We start from the raw sequence: 19,949 nt of genomic DNA, 5'->3' as shown, positions 1-19,949 counted from the left end.
GGTAAGCATCCTTGATGTCCAGGGACACCATAGAGTCCCCTTCTTCCAGATTCGCTATCACTGCTCTGAGTGACTCCATCTTGAACTTGAATTTTTTTTTTTTATGTACAGGTTCAAAGATTTCAGATTTAGAATAGGTCTTACCGAGCCGTCCGGCTTCGGTACCACAAATAGTGTGGAATAATACCCCTTTCCCTGTTGTAGGAGGGGTACCTTGACTATCACCTGCTGAGAATACAGCTTGTGAATGGCTTCCAATACCGTCGCCCTGTCTGAGGGAGACGTTGGCAGAGCAGACTTTAGGAACCGGCGAGGGGGAGACTTCTCGAATTCCAACCTGTAACCCTGAGATACTATCTGCAGGATCGAGGGGTCCACCTGTGAGTGAGCCCACTGTGCGCTGAAATTCTTGAGTCGACCCCCCACCGCCCCTGAGTCCGCTTGTAAAGCCCCAACGTCATGCTGAGGGCTTTGCAGAAGCCGGGGGGGGCTTCTGCTCGTGGGAAGAAGCTGCTTGGTGCACTCTTACCCTTTCCTTTGCCTCGGGGCAAATATGACTGTCCTTTCGCCCGCTTGTTCCTATAGGAACGAAAGGACTGCGGCTGAAAAGACGGTGTCTTTTTCTGTTGGGAGGGGACCTGAGGTAAAAAGGTGGATTTCCCGGCTGTTGCCGTGGCCACCAAATCCGATAGACCGACCCCAAATAATTCCTCCCCCTTATACGGCAATACTTCCATATGCCGTTTGGAATCCGCATCACCTGACCATTGTCGCGTCCATAAACTTCTTCTGGCAGATATGGACATCGCACTTACTCTCGATGCCAGAGTGCAAATATCCCTCTGAGCATCTCGCATATAAAGAAAAGCATCCTTTAATTGCTCTAAAGTCAATAAAATACTGTCCCTATCTAGGGTATCAATATTTTCAGTCAGGGAATCCGACCAAACCACCCCAGCACTGCACATCCATGCAGAGGCGATGGCTGGTCGCAGTATAACACCAGTATGAGTGTATATACTTTTCAGGGTAGTTTCCAGCCTCCTATCCGCTGGATCCTTGAGGGCGGCCGTTTCTGGAGACGGTAACGCCACTTGTTTTGATAAGCGTGTGAGCGCCTTATCCACCCTAGGGGGTGTTTCCCAGCGCGCCCTAACCTCTGGCGGGAAAGGATATAATGCCAATAACTTCTTTGAAATTAGCAGTTTTCTATCGGGGTTAACCCCCGCTTCATCACACACTTCATTCAATTCGTCTGATTCAGGAAAAACTACCGGTAGTTTTTTCAGACCCCACATAATACCCCTTTTTGTGGTACATGCAGTATCAGAGATATGCAAAGCCTCCTTCATTGCCGTGATCATATAACGTGTGGCCCTACTGGAAAATACGTTTGTTTCTTCACCGTCGACACTAGATTCGGTGTCCGTGTCTGGGTCTGTGTCGACCGACTGAGGTAAAGGGCGTTTTACAGCCCCTGACGGTGTCTGAGACGCCTGTACAGGTACTAACTAGTTTTCCGGCCGTCTCATGTCGTCAACTGATTTTTGTAATGTGCTGACATTATCACGTAATTCCATAAACAAAGCCATCCATTCCGGTGTCGACTCCCTAGGGGGTGACATCACCATTACCGGCAATTGCTCCGCCTCCACACCAACATCGTCCTCATACATGTCGACACACACGTACCGACACACAGCAGACACACAGGGAATGCTCTTATCGAAGACAGGACCCCACTAGCCCTTTGGGGAGACAGAGGGAGAGTTTGCCAGCACACACCCAAGCGCTATAAATATATAGGAACAACCCTATAGAAGTGTTGTCTCCCTTATAGCAGCTTAATATATATCAAAAACGCCAAGAAAAAGTGCCCCCCCCCTCTCTGTTTTACCCTGTTTCTGTAGTGCAGTGCAGGGGAGAGTCCTGGGAGCCTTCCTCGCAGCGGAGCTGAGCAGGAAAATGGCGCTGTGTGCTGAGGAGATAGGCCCCGTCCCCTATTTCGGCGGGCTCTTCTCCGGAGTTTGAGAGACCTGGCAGGGGTTAAATACATCCATATAGCCCCAGGGGCTATATGTGATGTATTTTTTAGCCAGAATAAGGTATTCTCATTGCTGCCCAGGGCGCCCCCTGCAGCGCCCTGCACCCTCCGTGACCGCTGGTGTGAAGTGTGTGACAACAATGGCGCACAGCTGCAGTGCTGTGCGCTACCTCATGAAGACTGAAAAGTCTTCTGCCGCCGGTTTCTGGACCTCTTCGCTTTTCGGCATCTGCAAGGGGGTCGGCGGCGTGGCTCCGGGACCGGACTCCATGGCTGGGCCTGTGTTCGATCCCTCTGGAGCTAATGGTGTCCAGTAGCCTAAGAAGCCAATCCATCCTGCACGCAGGTGAGTTCACTTCTTCTCCCCTAAGTCCCTCGTTGCAGTGAGCCTGTTGCCAGCAGGACTCACTGTAAAATAAAAAACCTAAAAACTTTTTCTAAGCAGCTCTTTAGGAGAGCCACCTAGATTGCACCCTGCTCGGACGGGCACAAAAACCTAACTGAGGCTTGGAGGAGGGTCATAGGGGGAGGAGCCAGTGCACACCACCTGATCCTAAAGCTTTATTTTTGTGCCCTGTCTCCTGCGGAGCCGCTAATCCCCATGGTCCTGACGGAGTCCCCAGCATCCACTAGGACGTTAGAGAAATAGGATTTTGGTACTTACCAGGTAAATCCTTTTCTTTGAATCCATAGGGGGCACTGGAGTACTCTTGGGATATGGAAGACTTCCACAGGAAACAGGGCACTGAATATTTAAATTTAGAACACTCCACCCCTCCATATCCCAGAGTACCTCAGTGTTTTTTACTGAGCCGAACAGGAGCTATTGAGAGGTTGACAATGGAGTATTACATATAACATAACGGACAACAATGAAGTTGACACATAACGTTACTGACAACTAAACAGTTGACACCATAACCAGCACTTGATAATTTGAACCAGTCGGTGAGAGTGTGTTACCATAAGATCCCCTGAACTTACCACAAACCAGGTAAAACTGCTCTGGGTGGGCGTCCAGTGCCCCCTATGGATTCAAAGAAAAGGATTTACCTGGTAAGTACCAAAATCCTATTTTCTTTTTCATCCACTAGGGGTCACTGGAGTACTCTTGGGACGTACCAAAGCTTCCCCCGTGGGCGGGAGAGCTGTTTGGCACCTGTAACACTAGGCGGCCAAAGCTAGATGCTGATGCCGCAAACGTATCAAACTTGTAAAAGCGCACAAACGTGTGCACTGAAGACCATGTAGCCGCACGGCAAAGCTGCGTCGTAGAAGCTCCACGACCAGCTGCCCATGAAGTTCCCACAGAACGTGTGGAATGAGCTGTTACTGATGTAGGCGGCTGTAACCTAGCATGAAGGTAAGCCTGACGTATGGTCAGTTTTATCCATCTGGATAAGGATTGCTTAGACGCTGGCCAACCCATCTTGGCAGCATCATAGAGAACAAACAACGTATCCGTCTTACGAACTGTAGACGTTCGGGATACATAAACGCGTAAAGCGCGTACCACATTCAGAGTTCCCGAATGTGCTGTTAACACAGGAACTACTATTGGTTGATTGATGTAAAAGATGACACTACCTTTGGTAAGAAAGCGGGATTCGTCCGAAGTTCTGCTCTGTCATCATGAAACACCAAATACGGTGGCTTGCACGACAAAGCACCCAAATCTGAAACACGCCTTGCCGAAGCTAAGGCTAGAAGAAAAATTGATTTCCAAGTGAGAAACTTTATATCCACTTGCTGTAAGGGTTCAAAATATGAAGACTAAGAAATCTAAAACCAGATTCAAGTCCCATGGCGCTGTAGGTGGAATGAATGGAGGCTGTACTCTGAGGACACCTTGCAGAAAAGTGTGTACCGACGGCAATAGAGCCAATCGCCTTTGAAAATAAATTGACAACGCAGATACCTGCACCTTTAGTGTAGATAAAAGCAGTCCTCCATCTAACCCCGTCTGTAGAAATAACAAAAGACGGGATAACTTGAAAGCTGATGTCGGAAACTTCCGAGCTTCACACCAACCTATATAGGCACGCCAAATCCTGTAATAATGAGCTGCCGTAACTGGCTTCCTAGCACGTAACATGGTTGGTATAACCGATTCCGGAATGCCCTCTCTTCTCAAGAGGGCGGTCTCAACAGCCACCCCGTCAAATGCAGCCGCGCTAAATCGGGGTAAAGGAACGGACCCTGTTGTAACAAGTCCGGATGTAGAGGGAGCGGCCAAGAATCGTCTGCGAGTAGTCCGTGGAGATCAGAGAACCAAGCTCTTCGAGGCCAATGAGGAGCCACTAGTATGACTGTGACAGACTCTCTTTTGATCCGTTTTAGCACCAGAGGGAGCAGCGGAAACGGTGGAAACAGATACACTAGGCTGTACGGCCACGCGATTGTGAGAGCATCCACCGCCACTGCCTTTGGATCTCTCGTTCTGGACACATACTGGAGCGTTTGGTGATTGTGGCGAGACGCCATCAGGTCCACCCGAGGGTAACCCCACCGCTGAACCAACATGTGAAACACCTCTGGATTTAATGCCCATTCTCCTGGATGAAAATCCCGACGGCTGAGATAATCCGCCTCCCAGTTGTCCACTCCCGGAATGAACACTGCCGACAATATCACCTGGTGGTATTCTGCCCAATTGTGGATTCGAGCTACTTCCCGCATTGCCATGCGGCTTCTCGTTCCTCCTTGTTTGTTGATGTATGCGACTGCCGTTGCGTTGTCTGACTGCACTTGGACAGTCTGAGAGCGAAGCATGTGTACTGCTTGTCGTAGTGCATTGTAAATTGCGCGGAGTTCCAGGACATTTATAGACAGCAATCTTTCGTGATCCCCCCCAGAGACCCTGGAGTTGACAATTTTGAACTACAGCTCCCCAACCTCTGAGACTCGCGTCCGTCGTTAGAATTATCCAATTCCAGCCGCCGAACAGCTTCCCTGTGGTTAAACTGTGTTCCTTGAGCCACCAGAGTAGAGACACCCTTGCCGACAACCTCACCCTGTGGTGAATCTGCAGATGCGAGCCCGACCACTGTGCGAGCACATCCAGTTGAAATGGACGTGAGTGAAATCTTCCGAACTGAAGCGCTTCGAAAGCCGCCACCATTGTGCCTAAGAGGCGAATGCACAGATGTACCGAGACTGTGCGTGGCTTGAGCACTAATTGTACCAGATGGCGAATAATCTGTACTTTCTGTTGTGGTAGGTAAATTCTTTGATTGACCGTATCGAAAATCATACCTAGGAATTGAAGGCGTTGAGACGGAATTAGATGTGATTTCTTGAAGTTGACAATCCAACCGTGGTGAACCAGTACATTGTACGTTAGCAGCGCATGTTGGAGAAGCATCTGTTGAGACGGGGCTTTGATGAGCAGATCGTCTAAATACGGAACTATTGTCACTCCCAGGGATCTGAGATGAGCTATCATCACAGACATCACTTTGGTGAATACCCGAGGCGCTGACGAAAGGCCAAACGGTAGAGCCTGTAACTGGTAATGGTTCTGGCGTATTGCAAACCGCAAGAATCTCTGATGAGGCTGCCAAAACGGAATGTGTAAGTACGCATCCTTGAGATCTAGCGCAATCATGAATTCCTTTGGCTCTAAACCCGCAATCACTGAGCGCAGAGATTCCATCTTGAATCTGTAGTAAGTTACGTACCGATTGAGACCCTTTAAGTTCAATATTGGCCTGACTGAGCCATCTGGCTTCGGTACCACAAACAGACTGGAATAATAACCCTGACCCTGTTGGTGTACAGGGACCGGAATCAAAACTGCTGAATCCAGTAGGGACTGAATGGCAATTTGCAGAACCGCCCTCTTGTCGTCCGACAGAGGCAGTCCTGTCTTGAAAAACCGCAGTGGCAGAAGACAGTCGAACTCTATTTTGTAACCCCTTAACACTAAATTGCGGATCCACCCATCCGCGGATGTCTGGAACCACGCCAAATGGAACGTCTGAAGGCGTGCTCCCACAATCAGAGAACCAAGATGGGCTGGTAGCCCGTCATGCCACTGGCTTGTCGGTGACCTTAGCGTCCTGACGACTTGTGTTAGTTTGTTGGAAACCACGTCCACGTCTACCAGGCGTGGCTGTTCCTCTGCCACGTCCGCGAAAGGACTGAGGTCTAAAGGATTTGAACGCAGGTCCAGAGTACCTCCATCTTGGTACCGGTGGAGGCAATGGTAAGAAAACAGACTTTCCTCCCGTAGCCTCAGAAATCCATCTGTCCAATTCAGGACCAAACAACTTCTTGCCACCGTAAGGTAACACATCTGTACCTCGTTTGACCTCTGTCTCCGCTTGCCAAGAACGCAGCCAGAGTGCTCGTCGTGCCGTAACTAGCGACGATGAAATACGAGAAGTGAGCTGACAGACGTCAGTAGAAGCTGTACATAGCTACTCCGCAGCCTCACACATTTGATCAGCAAGAAGTATAGGGTGTTCATCATGTAGGGCAGACTTGAGTTCTGTAATCCATACTATGAGCGCCTTAGTGACCCAGATGCCAACCAAGCCAGGTCTCAGCAGCATTCCTGCTGCTACATACATGGACTTTAGCATAGTTTCTATTTTGCGATCTGAAGGGTCTTTAAGCGTAGTAGCAGCTGGCACTGGTATGGTTAATTTCTTTGTAAGTTTCGACACTGACGAATCAACTATTGGTGGATTCTCCCATGTACATGTCACAGAGTCTGGAAACGGATAACTAGACTTAAATCTGCGAGGTATAGAAAACCGTTTATCTGGAGTCTGTCGTGTTTCTACTAACATCTTATTAAGAGACTCCGAAACAGGAAAACACATTGGAGTTCTCTGTCGTTTAGTAAATACGACCTGATCATTTGTCAGAGGCTCCTCAGTTTCTGTAAACTTCAGAGACTGACGCACCGCTCTGATGAGATTATCAATACCTGAGCTGTTAAAATCCTCACTATCTGACTCCACTTCGCCCTCCTCACCCTCATCTTGTGCCGTGAGGTCTGGCATGGAATCGTCAGAATGCAACATAGCAGAGACTGGTAAATCATAAGACATATGAAATTTATCCCGTCTACCCAAAATGGATTTGGAACTTTCGCAAGGCTGAGACGCCTCCGGTAGCTCTGGCGGTCTCACCCTAGACTCAGATCTTGCCGCTTCCCGCTCTTGTCGAGCGGCGGTCAATTCTGATTGCAACCCAGCCAGTACATTGGCTAGCATTTCCCATGGAGGGTCCGGGGATGAAACTGGCTTAAACCGGAGCAGAAATTGTATTCGGAACTGAATCCACAAAACATACTGTACATGTGGTAGATCCATCCGGTAACACACTGCTACAGACTTTACAGTGATGCTTTTTAATTTTTGCTGGTGCCTTACTCATTATGGAGACAGACAATACAATACACAAAAAACAGACACTTGCAAGACTCAGTAAAATAGTACTAAGGTGTGTGTAATATATATATCTGGCCAATTGCAGTACACGTGGCCAGTACTATGAAATGTGATTCCAAATTCCTACTAACACCCATGCACCTCCGGTGGAGTAGAGATGTAGTACTGGAACGTTCTGGAATCACAGCAGGAAGACACAGGAAGCATGGTTAAAATGGCCCCCATGCTTACACTTATAATCACAGTACAGGTTACAAGCCGTTAAACTGACATCTGTATGAAAATCCTGTGTAATTAACCCTGCAGCCTAGCATACTGCTGTAGCTGCAGGTTATCCCCCCTCGTGCCGCTGATTGTCCCTCTGCTTGCAGTGTAATGCCCCCTGTATGCTCCGTTTGCGGAGGCAGCATGCGGGGCGGGCAGCGTAAGTGTGGGGCCGCGAGCGGGAGCCGGGTAGCGGGACGTGCTGAAGACAGAGAGCGGGGAGCGCCTGAAGCGCTCTGAGCAGCGGCGGCGGCGGGTGGGCGGACTGTTTAGCGGCCAGTAGTCAGCGGTCTATTAAAAAAAACCTTGTCCCCACACAGCGGGGCGGCAGCGTGAGCTGACCGCCCCGACCAACATACCTTGATTCCTGCTTGTGGTGAGGCTCCGACGGGGCTTCTCTGCAAGCGCCGGCCAGCCTGTGTGCAGGAGGTCTGTGTGGCTGTGAGGGTGCTCATTTAGTGAGGACCGACACGCCACAGCTGCTAGTAGCAGCTTGCACTATCCCTGACCCTGCCTTTTGGAAGGGGGAAAGGGATGTGTATGAAAAAGAAATATTAACTAAAAAAAATAAAAATATTGAAAAGAATTGTGGACCAAGCCCCAGAACCTGTGGCTACGTCGAGCACAGAAAAAACACTGAGGTACTCTGGGATATGGAGGGGTGGAGTGTTCTAAATTTAAATATTCAGTGCCCTGTTTCCTGCGGAAGTCGTCCATATCCCAAGAGTACGCCAGTGACCCCTAGTGGATGAAAAAGTAAAATGTAGAAAGAAAAAATCCAAACAAAAATGCTTCTAGGCAGAGAAGGTCTGGAGGAGGGGCATAGAGGGAGGAGCCAGTGCACACCCAGAGTCCAAAGCTTTCTTAAAGTGCCCCATCTCCTGCGGAGCCCGTCTATTCCCCATGGTCCTTACGGAGTCCCCAGCATCCTCTAGGACGTTAGAGAAACAGGGGGAAGGTGAACAAAATGTCACAGGCTTGCAAGATACATATAAAGAAGGAAAGAAACCAAATGCAGAAAATGAACAGGAAGAGGCTCTTTACTGTGGTCACACGCCAACACTTTATCATTCAATAAAATGACAGGACTGAGGTCTGAGCATTCTGATCACCAGGGGGGATATTTACTAAAAGGTCAATTTTGTTTGGTTTTGTTCGATTTTAAACAATGTTGGGCTTCCAGGGTTAAAACACACATTTACTAACATTTAAAAATATATAAAAAATAAATCTTCTAGTAAATGCGTGTTTTAACCCTGGAAGCTCAACATCGAGTAAAATCGATTTAACATTGATCTAAAGATTGAACAAACACAAACAAAATCAACCTTTAGTAAATATACCCCCAGGACTAAAATCACGCTACGCGTGAGGGCTGTTTATTCAGAACCCCTAATCTGATCTGTAAACTGCTGGATTAAAGAACGGTGGTTCCCCTGTACAGTATATGGGGAAATCTGAGAAAGACACCTTAGGGTATTTATTTAGATGTCTTTACATGGGAGCAGACGATTGTAAGCTCCTGTGAGCAGCGTCATCTCCCTTTGTTCTGTCTACAGAATTATACTAAATGCACGGTGTAATGATGTCTCTACGTGAATTTAATTACTTGTCTTTACTTATGTATATTGTCTTAAGCTGTGGCAATGGTTAGAAAAGTTCTATTTTCATAAACAAGACATCATTAAATAGCTCCAGGTTATTCATTGAAATGAGAAAGAACGAGCTCTAGTAAAACATTACTCAGCTATGTGCAGGGGGCATTTCCTCGCCTCCATACACAGATGTGTCTACATACACCCGTCCTCCGTCAACCGCGACAAACATTCAGCGCGCCACGGATTTCGCTACGCCAATACAGTTCGCACTAATCCCAAGTACTCATTACACTATAAGCAACCTAAGAGAAGAGGAAAACCTTGAACAATGAAGGAAAAAGAAGACGATTCAGGTTAAACAGACAAAAGATGTCCCGTATGAGTAAAGTGCGCCATGCATTGCTATGCTTCACCTGCAGCTTTATATCAAATCCTTTGTGACAAAAAACTGATCTAACTACATAGTACACCATGGGGGGGTATTAAAAAAAAAAAAAAAAAGGAAGCAGTACAGGAATCACACCAGGCGTAAACAGGAGAGGTGTATGAGGAGGACGCATCTGTATAATGTAAATTGAAAATAAATAAATAAGTATAAGATGAAAGCTTTGGTTCAAATGTTCAGCAAGCCCTCGGAATGGCCAGTATGACAGGAGATAATCAGAAGAAAATATTAAGATCGTTGCTGCCCATCGGAGCGGAGACATTCCCCCATCCCAGCCGGTTACAGGGTACCTAGAGAACGGAGATCTGCTTTCGAGTAGTAAATACAGACTGGATTACATGGTTTACATAGGTTATGGCTGTAATAAAAGCAGGTCTTGCAGAGACAGGTAACACCACTGGCAGGCTGACAGCAGAAGCGCAGGCTAATTGTAGACTATGGGCAGATTACAGGGTAATTACAGAGAAGGCAGAACCTGGCTCCGATACAGGATCACTGGATACAAACCTTGGCTTTTCCGCCATCGTAGTAATCAAAGGCGAGCCCTGTAGGGGTGAGAAGGGAGCAGAGACTTAGCAATGGATTCAGAAGAACAGGTTACAGTACAACAGGACCAGGCGAGGGCTTCTCATAGACCCTGACCACAGGAACTTCCTACACCCAACGGACCAGCATTGCCTGCAGATGGATACATTCCTCACATGTATATTTTAGTATATAGCACTTTCCATAAAACAACTGCAATATGAGACGGGGATCATTTCAGCGCACGCCGTATCCCACCGTGGGACTAACTCAGAAGCGGGCGATGCTGCAACGTTTTGCGAAAGTCACAGCGTAGCAGATGCCAGTTTCAGGCTTCCCCTTATGTCTTAGTGTGCGCCAACTGTGCAAGCCCTGAGACGTTCCCACTTTCAATGTCCTCGTACAGTGCAACTACGCCGGTAGCGTAGAACAGCGCACCATATGCCGCATCTCCTTCTGAAACATGGCCTCTGCATTAGGGAACGCAGCCGCGGTCATCAACACGCTTATGAAAGTCCAACAATACGCCCATGAGACTTTTATTTTGCCACCGCCCAGGGCCGCCCGTGGTTTTGCGCCGCCAGTTCAAATGCCAGCGACTCCATACACAACAACGGTCTCTGCGTACACTCAGGCCACCGCGTGCGCTGTAGTGGTTTTAAGAACTTTTCGCACATGCAAAGTAGCAAATAAGTGCTCAACTGCGCCAACATCACCACCGCGGCCGCCTGTGTATCAGGTACCACGTGTTTACAGTTGCCGTCTGATTTGTTCTCAACCATGTTCTTAATGAAGCTCTAAAAAGGCTTTAAAATGAAGACGAATACAGGTTGAGTATCCCTTATCCAAAATGCTTGGGACCAGAGGTATTTTGGATATGGGATTTTTCCGTATTTTGGAATAATTGCATACTATAATGAGATATCATGGTGATGGGACCTAAATCTAAGCACAGAATGTATTTATGTTACATATACACCTTATACACACAGCCTGAAGGTCATTTAATACAATATTTTTTATAACTTTGTGCATTAAACAAAGTGTATCTACATTCACACAATTCATTTATGTTTCATATACACCTTATACACACAGCCTGAAGGTCATTTAATACAATATTTTTTATATCTTTGTGCATTAAACAAAGTGTGTGTACATTGAGCCATCAAAAAACAAAAGGTTTCACTATCTCACTCTCACTCAAAAAAGTCGGTATTTCGGAATATTCCGTATTTTGGAATAGTTGGATATGGGATACTCAACCTGTATTGCACAGTTGTGTCATTGCCACATATACCTCCTGCATGAATGAGGCGCGGCCGATGGAAGAGGTGGCATTGATAACAGTGCAATGTATGAAATGCGCACGGAAACCCAGACACCTTAGAAGCCGGGTATGGTCTGGGGGGGGTCCGGCAGTGACTGGAAACTGCTGTGTTGCTTTTATAATGCTCATTGCAAATCCACGCTCATATAGTAGTGCAGCTGAACGCTGCTGCGTTACTAACACAGGACCCGGTTACCGAATGAGCCAGTGATGCAAACAAAGTTGGTGCAGTATTCTAGCCGGTGTGTGCCCCTATTTGTTCTTTGAACACACAGCGTGACTTTATGCAGAACGCAGAGCACGCCTGCTCTGATAAAAGAACACTTCTAATGCTTGTATTTCAGAAAAGATCTATATCAGGGGTATTCAACGTGTAGCACTCCAGCTGCTGTGGAACCACAAATCCCAGCATGCCCTGCACATTTTTTGCTACTAGGGCATGCTGGGATATCTAGTTCCACAACAACTGGAGGGCTGCATCTTGAATACCTCTAATCAATAATAGGATACAGAACTGTCTTCCACATCTCAAATTATAACATCATTTTCTTTATTAACCTTATTGCCTTCAGTCTCCCGTTACTATTATCTCCCATTCCCCTCCTACCTTACTGCCTTCACACAGTCTCCCGTTACTATTATCTCCTATTCCCCTCCTACCTTACTGCCTTCACACAGTCTCCCGTTACTATTATCTCCTATTCCCCTCCTACCTTACTGCCTTCACACAGTCTCCTGTTACTATTATCTCCTATTCCCCTCCTACCTTACTGCCTTCACACAGTCTCCTGTTACTATTATCTCCTATTCCCCTTCTACCTTACTGCCTTCACACAGTCTCCCGTTACTATTATCTCCTATTCCCCTCCTACCTTACTGCCTTCACACAGTCTCCTGTTACTATTATCTCCTATTCCCCTCCTACCTTACTGCCTTCACACAGTCTCCTGTTACTATTATCTCCTATTCCCCTCCTACCTTACTGCCTTCACACAGTCTCCCGTACGATTATCTCCTATTCCCCTCCTACCTTACTGCCTTCACACAGTCTCCTATTACTATTATCTCCTATTCCCCTCCTACCTTACTGCCTTCACACAGTCTCCTGTTACTATTATCTCCTATTCCCCTCCTACCATCACACAGTCTCCTGTTACTATTATCTCCTATTCCCCTCCTACCTTACTGCCTTCACACAGTCTCCTGTTACTATTATCTCCTATTCCCCTCCTACCTTACTGCCTTCACACAGTCTCCTGTTACTATTATCTCCTATTCCCCTCCTACCTTACTGCCTTCACACAGTCTCCTGTTACTATTATCTCCTATTCCCCTCCTACCTTACTGCCTTCACACAGTCTCCTGTTACTATTATCTCCTATTCCCCTCCTACCTTACTGCCTTCACACAGTCTCCTGTTACTATTATCTCCTATTCCCCTCCTACCTTACTGCCTTCACACAGTCTCCCGTTACTATTATCTCCTATTCCCCTCCTACCTTACTGCCTTCACACAGTCTCCCGTTACTATTATCTCCTATTCCCCTCCTACCTTACTGCCTTCACACAGTCTCCCGTTACTATTATCTCCTATTCCCCTCCTACCTTACTGCCTTCACACAGTCTCCCGTTACTATTATCTCCTATTCCCCTCCTACCTTACTGCCTTCACACAGTCTCCTGTTACTATTATCTCCTATTCCCCTCCTACCTTACTGCCTTCACACAGTCTCCTGTTACTATTATCTCCTATTCCCCTCCTACCTTACTGCCTTCACACAGTCTCCCGTTACTATTATCTCCTATTCCCCTCCTACCTTACTGCCTTCACACAGTCTCCTATTACTATTATCTCCCTTCACACAGTCTCCTGTTACTATTATCTCCTATTCCCCTCCTACCTTACCGCCTTCACACAGTCTCCTGTTACTATTATCTCCTATTCCTCTCCTACCTTACTGCCTTCACACAGTCTCCTGTTACTATTATCTCCTATTCCCCTCCTACCTTACTGCTTTCACACACTCCCCTGTTACTATTATCTCCCTTCACACAGCCTCCTGTTACTATTATCTCCCATCCCCCTTCTACCTTCACACAGTCTCCTGTTACTAATATCTCCCTGCAGGGCAGGAAGGGGGCAGAAGGGGCACTCACCGATCAGTTTCAGTGTAAGGACGCAGTGCGGCATGGTCCACTTGATGTCATAGTCGTCCGTGGCTGTGTAGTAATAGCCAAATAAGAGATAGCCCTGTAACACAGAGACCGGAATCAGCACCATCCGCTCCTAGTTATTCGGTTAGATGCCAGTGGTGACCGGCATTGCGATGCCATGGTAAGAGCCACCAGCCCCCGGCTACTCACCATCTGGAAGCAGAAACTGGTCAGTACCGCCGTGACTGTTCTCCCCATAAGGCGCAGCATGAGAAAATGTAGCACAATGCATAACAGCGAGTGGTACAACATAGAGCCTATGGAAGGAGACAGGATATACTTTACTGAAACCCGACATACAGGCTTGAAAAACAATGGGAGAGATGTATAACGCTTTCTAAAGAGCAGAGTAGTTGCCCATAGCAACCGTATCAGTTTCTAGCTAGCATTTTAGAATATGCGCTTGAGAAATGCTAGCAGCGGATTGGTTGAGATGACCGACCTCTTCTCTCATTAGAAGGCTTGATACATATTCCTGCGAGATTCAGACACTGTACTCCTAACATTTAATAGCGTGCACAATACAGGTTCCCAGTGCTGCATAGGGTAATATGTACTCAGTAGGTGCGGCAGTGTACTGTGTGGAGCGTTAACGCTTCTGGAAGCAACAAGTAATAATGAAATGACCACAGAACCGGGGAAAAGCACAATATACTGCCCCGGGTCTTAGCACACAGAGCAGGCGGCAATTCTGCTTGCTAAAAAATTTACTTTAAGCCAAATGCATTCCCCTGTATACTGGAAAAGCCCAGACACATTCCGTTATAGATCAGTGGAATAAGATGTTTCCTGTACAAGCCTGCACGCAGTCCTAGAGTCTGGGTAAGCGCTCAGTGCAGCTTGCGGTCAGTAAACAGATCCCCCCCTTCCCAGCCACTGCCGTTAAACAATAACCAGAATTACTGGTTCAGAGTAGAGGAAGAAAGGTTTCTTGTCCATTCGACCTCCGCAGTCACACCCTTCCCATGTGCTGAATGACAGGCAAAGGTCATTTCCTTTATCTGAGCCACAAACGCCCATTACATTATAACCACGTGCCTAATATTGTGTAGCCCCCTACCCCCTTGTGCCACCAAAACAACTAACTTTGAGGCATGGACCCCACAAGACCTCTGAAGGTGTCCTGATGTATCTGGCACCAAGTTGTTAGCAGCAGACCCTTTAAGTTCTGTAAGTTGCTAGGTGGGGCCACCACGGCTAAGACTTTTTTCGATCAGATTGAGATCTGGGGAATTTGGAGGCCAAGTCAATGCTTTGAACTCTTTGTAGAGTTCCTCAGACCATTCCTGAACAATGTCCGCAGCGTGGCAGGGCGCATTATGCCGCTGAATGAGGCCACTGCCATCAGGGAATACCGTTGCCATGAAGGGGAGTCCTAGGTCCGCCTTATTCCCATAATGCATTCTGGTTTCGTCTCTTCCCCAGGTAAATGACGCAGATGCACCCGGCCGTCCACATGATGCAAAAGAGAATGTGATTCGTCAGAACGGCCTACCTTCTTCCATTGCTCCATGGTCCAGTTCTGGCACTCACGTGCTCATTGTAGTCACTTTCGGCAATGGACAGGCGTCAGCGTGGGCACTTTGACAAGTTGCGGCAACGCAGCCCCACGCACAGGAAGCTGCGATGCACTGGGGGCGATTCAATTGTTTATCACTCCCGCCTAAAGTGACTGGAAGCCATTCAGTATTTGTGCGGAAAGTCTTGCTCTGGTCGCATTCTCGCCCCTCCTAATGCACAGGATTAGCCCCAATAAGCGGCTTCTCCTGAGCCGAGTGTCAGGCACGCTGCAGTAAAGGCATGCCCGAGACTCACGCCCAACCCCAAAGCCCCACTTTATGCGGCTTTCTGCTCACACCCCAGGAATGTGCGAGCAGAAATCTGCGATAAGTGCAACCTCAAAACTGGGCCCCACCCCGAACAACTGAATTAGCTCCCGGCCACTTCAGATGGCAGAACAAACAATTGAATCACCCCCCCTTCACCTGTCAGTGGCTTTAATGTTATGGCTGATCGGTGCGAGTGTTCAGTAACATACGTCACACCCTACGTATACCTCGCCCAGCAGCCTGACCACTGTATCTTAAATAAACGATGCACTTTACAATCCATCACTTCAACGTTATAATTATATTATGCAATGCAATAACCGAATGTCCATTCATTTTCATCACTCCTTGAAGAAGCAGAGCTAGCAATCTACTCTCGTAACGCAATACATATCCACTGTAACCGTCCTGCGTTATATACTCATCATTTAAACGACATCACTCAGTTACATCTCTGTGAAGAGTAACCTGGAACCTTCAAGCTGGTCGGAGGTCTGTTGGTTTAGGACAGGGATGGGGAACCGTCGGCCCTCCAGCTGTTGAACTACACATCCCAGCATGCCCTGCAGCAGTTTTAGCATGGCCAAATAGCAAAACTGTAGCAAGGCATGCTGGTATGTGTAGCTCAACAACAGCTTGAGGGCCGAAGGTTCCCCAATCCCTGGTTTAGGACTTTTCCAAGGGGAAGGACTAAGGCCAGAGACTGCAGCGGGATAAGGGGTTAACAAGCAGACCGGCATCAGGGTGATAAAGCCAGTACCAGCCTGTGCCAGGAGCTCAGGGTGCACCCGCTGGCTGATCCTCACACACTTTATGTGCCCTGAAGGCATCTCTCCACTGTTTTCTTCCAGCAAATACCTTGTAGTGAATAATCTTTTGTGGGACGATCTCGCCACACAGATGCAGAAGGAATTACTGTGCCCACTCCGTTAATACCAAGCAATGAACAGGATTAGCCACGATTGTAATAATTTACAATGCGGATATTGCAAAATCCAGTGCAGTCTAGATTGAATCCCCACTGTCTGTGTTCAACACGCCACAAAGTGATCTCTTGTCATGGTGTAATAAAGATTACACACAGCACAATGTATCTCCCCTGTCGGCGTGTCGGTTATTATGCAGCCTGGTTTTATCACTGCTTCGATACCAGTTGTAAATTGCAACACAGCCGCATGTAAATAAATGTTAATGAATAATAATTCAGTGTGCAAGCTGGGTACACAAAGATCAGAAGACAACACTACTACGCCTGTACTGGGCGCCACATGTCACCGGATATTGGGCCAGGACATGCTCCTTCTACTGCAATCAATGAGCTTCTCACTACTTGCTGGATATAACCCCTCACACCTGGAACATACCACCATATCCCTGTATACTGAAGGTCAGTTATCATACAGCAGCAGTGCAATATTAGGACATATACGTATACAAGGCAGTATGTGACCAGAGAGCACATTTTAGGCTTTTAGATCAGTCCACCAGTTAACACCCGAATACCAGGGTCCAGTCTACAGCATCTTCATACAACTACAGTGCAGACCTCTGACCCCTTCTCAGTCTGCAGGGGAGGTAATACCAGGACACGTTTCCAGCCTGGCCAATGTGCAGACTCTAGTAACTGGCTGCAAGTCTTCGCTTTTGCTACCCATTGCCATCTAACATCAGCTATGCCCATCTTACCCTGTGCACCCAGGCTGAAGCCACCTGAAACTAAGACTCTTCTCCTGCCTATATGACATACCAAAGTTAAAGTAGGCGATGCAGAGCCCGGTCACTGTGTTGAACAGATGGATATGGGATGGCTGCTTCTTAAAGAGGAAGTATCGCTGAAATAAGGCCAACGGGTATCCTAAAGAGAAGAAATGTAACAATGATGGTGTGGCTGTGCAATAACCTAAACCCCCTTCATGATGCAGCAACCCCCGGTCCTAGCAGAGTCGCCCTGTCACATAGTGCGGCCATACCCAGCTCTAGCAGGGTGATCCTCTCCCATGGTGCAGCTTACCCCAGTACTAGCAGGGTCACTCTCTCCCACAGTGCAGCCGCCTGGCTCTAACAGGGTCACCTTCTCTCACAGTGCAGCCCCCCGGCTCTAGCAGAGTCACCCTCTCCCACAGTGCAGCCCCCCAGCTTTAGCAGGGTCACCCTCTCCCACAGTGCAGCCCCTCGACTCTAGCAGGGTCACCCTCTCCCACAGTGCAGCCCCTCGGCTCTAGCAGAGTCACCCTCTCCCACAGTGCAGCCCCCCAGCTTTAGCAGGGTCACCCTCTCCCACAGTGCAGCCCCTCGACTCTAGCAGGGTCACCCTCTCCCACAGTGCAGCCCCTCGGCTCTAGCAGAGTCACCCTCTCCCACAGTGCAGCCCCTCGGCTCTAGCAGGGTCACGCTCTCCCACAGTGCAGCCCCCCGACTCTAGCAGGGTAACCCTCTCCCACAGTGCAGCCCCCCGGATCTAGCAGGGTCACGCTCTCCCACAGTGCAGCCCCCCGGCTCTAGCAGGGCCCCCCTCTCCCACAGTGCAGCCCCCCGGCTCTAGCAGGGTCACGCTCTCCCACAGTGCAGCCCCCCGACTCTAGCAGGGTCACCCTCTCCCACAGTGCAGCCCCCCAGATCTAGCAGGGTCACCCTCTCCCACAGTGCAGCCCCCATGTCACCCTGTTGCCAGCAGACCTCCCCCATCCCATGTCACCCTGTTGCTAGCAGACACCTTCCCCATGTCACCCTGTTGCTAGCAGACACCTTCCCCATGTCACCCTGTTGCCATGTCTCTCAGTAGCCCCCGCCCACACAACAGGTGCCCCCTCCGCCCGTACACTCTGACAACATGGTCCCCACACTCCGTGATCCCTACTTTCCCATGTCGCCCACCCCCGGCTCCTCACCGCTGAAGATGGACAGGATGAGTCTCAGCGCCGCTTCCGACGCTCCCAGCGCCTCCGCCGCCCCGTGCAGCAGGGACCCTGAGGACGCCGCCATCTTCCCCCACTGCCCGCCGGGCCCTAACTGGACCGAGCAGCCCCCACTCAATGGCCACGCCCAGGGAGAAAGATTGCGACGGTGTACCACGCCCCGCGCTCGCTGATTGGCTGAGGAAGGATGAGGAGTGCGTTGTGGGCGGGGCATCGGGTGGCCGTTATTCAGTCAGCGTCACCTGCGGGCGGGGCCTGCACGGTGCACACCGTAACAAGGGGCGTGGCCTGGCGCTGATTGGACGATTCCGAGGAGTGGGTTACTAGCGGTCACACTATGAGCTGATGGGGCAAGGGTCACGTGATGTCAGATGTGGGTGAGAGGTCAGCTGACTACTGCCTGGTGCTGCCCAATAATGCCCATTATATTGTTTCATATTCCATATAATATATAACCCACCTGCTGCTTATAATGATGGAAGAGCACTTGCTAAGCCACGTATGCACTGTGTGTATATTTTTATTATATATATATATATATATTTATATATATATTTATAAATGATATAATATATATATATATATATATATAATTTGTAATATATATATATATAGATTCAATTATATATATATATATATATATATATACATAGTTTTATATACTGTATATATGTAAGTAAGTTTTGCATGTATTTGTATAAATTAATATTCGGGCGCTTGGTCGTAACAGTCACATAAATATATCCAGAATAGACTAGGAATGACCAGCAGACCGAAGTATAATGCAAAAATAAGTATTATTGATTTCCGTTATACATCTCTGTACAGGTCAATGGTTCTTCAGTCAGAAGCCAATAAACTACATTTTACAGAAGCAAAATAGATGCTGCATTTGTGCAAAACTCAGCAGCATAATTACTGAACATGCAAACTATATATATATATATTGTGGCAGGAGAGGTACTTTGCCACCTGTAAGCTACACACAGGGTCCTGGGGGTGGATGGGAAGTATGGATGGACCGAGTTCCCATCCATTGGGCCTAGACCAGATCTTATAGGCTTTTTAGCCCAAGAAGCTGCTTCATCAGCCAGCACCTGGGTGCTGGGTATAAAGCAGAGTCTCTCCCATGAGTCAGGGCTCCTGAAGACAGTTATTGTCCAGGTGATAAGCCTGCTATGGCCAGTGGCATCCGGAGGGCTGGCCTGGGCCACTAGTGGCAGGATGCCGGGACCTGAAGGGTTCCTTATTAAGTAAGAGGGAGTGAGGCAGGGCCTAACCTCCCTGGTAGTTTATACTAGTGTATCTTTGGATTTGAGCAACCTGAATAAAAGGTATTTGTTGTTTTTGCACAAGCCTGGAGTCGGTCGCTGTTAGAATTTT

At 48.2% G+C, this 19,949-nt stretch overlaps 1 protein-coding gene across 1 annotated transcript in view; it reads right to left on the bottom strand.

The window, feature by feature from the left end:
* LPCAT3 (lysophosphatidylcholine acyltransferase 3) overlaps positions 1–18,756 on the bottom strand; it is a 44,133-nt gene extending 25,377 nt beyond the window's left edge. The window contains exons 1-5 of the mRNA XM_063962512.1: positions 18,540–18,756; positions 17,399–17,506; positions 13,973–14,079; positions 13,766–13,859; positions 10,261–10,298 (exon numbers count right to left, since the gene is read on the bottom strand). Coding sequence (XP_063818582.1) covers positions 10,261–10,298; positions 13,766–13,859; positions 13,973–14,079; positions 17,399–17,506; positions 18,540–18,633 — 441 coding nt within the window. The 5' untranslated portion in view covers positions 18,634–18,756. The remainder of the gene's footprint in view (positions 1–10,260; positions 10,299–13,765; positions 13,860–13,972; positions 14,080–17,398; positions 17,507–18,539) is intronic.
* Positions 18,757–19,949: the final 1,193 nt, after the last annotated feature.

Source organism: Pseudophryne corroboree, chromosome 3, assembly GCF_028390025.1.
Source record: "Pseudophryne corroboree isolate aPseCor3 chromosome 3, aPseCor3.hap2, whole genome shotgun sequence".
Lineage (NCBI taxonomy): Eukaryota > Metazoa > Chordata > Amphibia > Anura > Myobatrachidae > Pseudophryne > Pseudophryne corroboree.
Note: the sequence above shows the minus strand (reverse complement) of the source record. Positions and strands in the feature narration are given on the sequence as shown.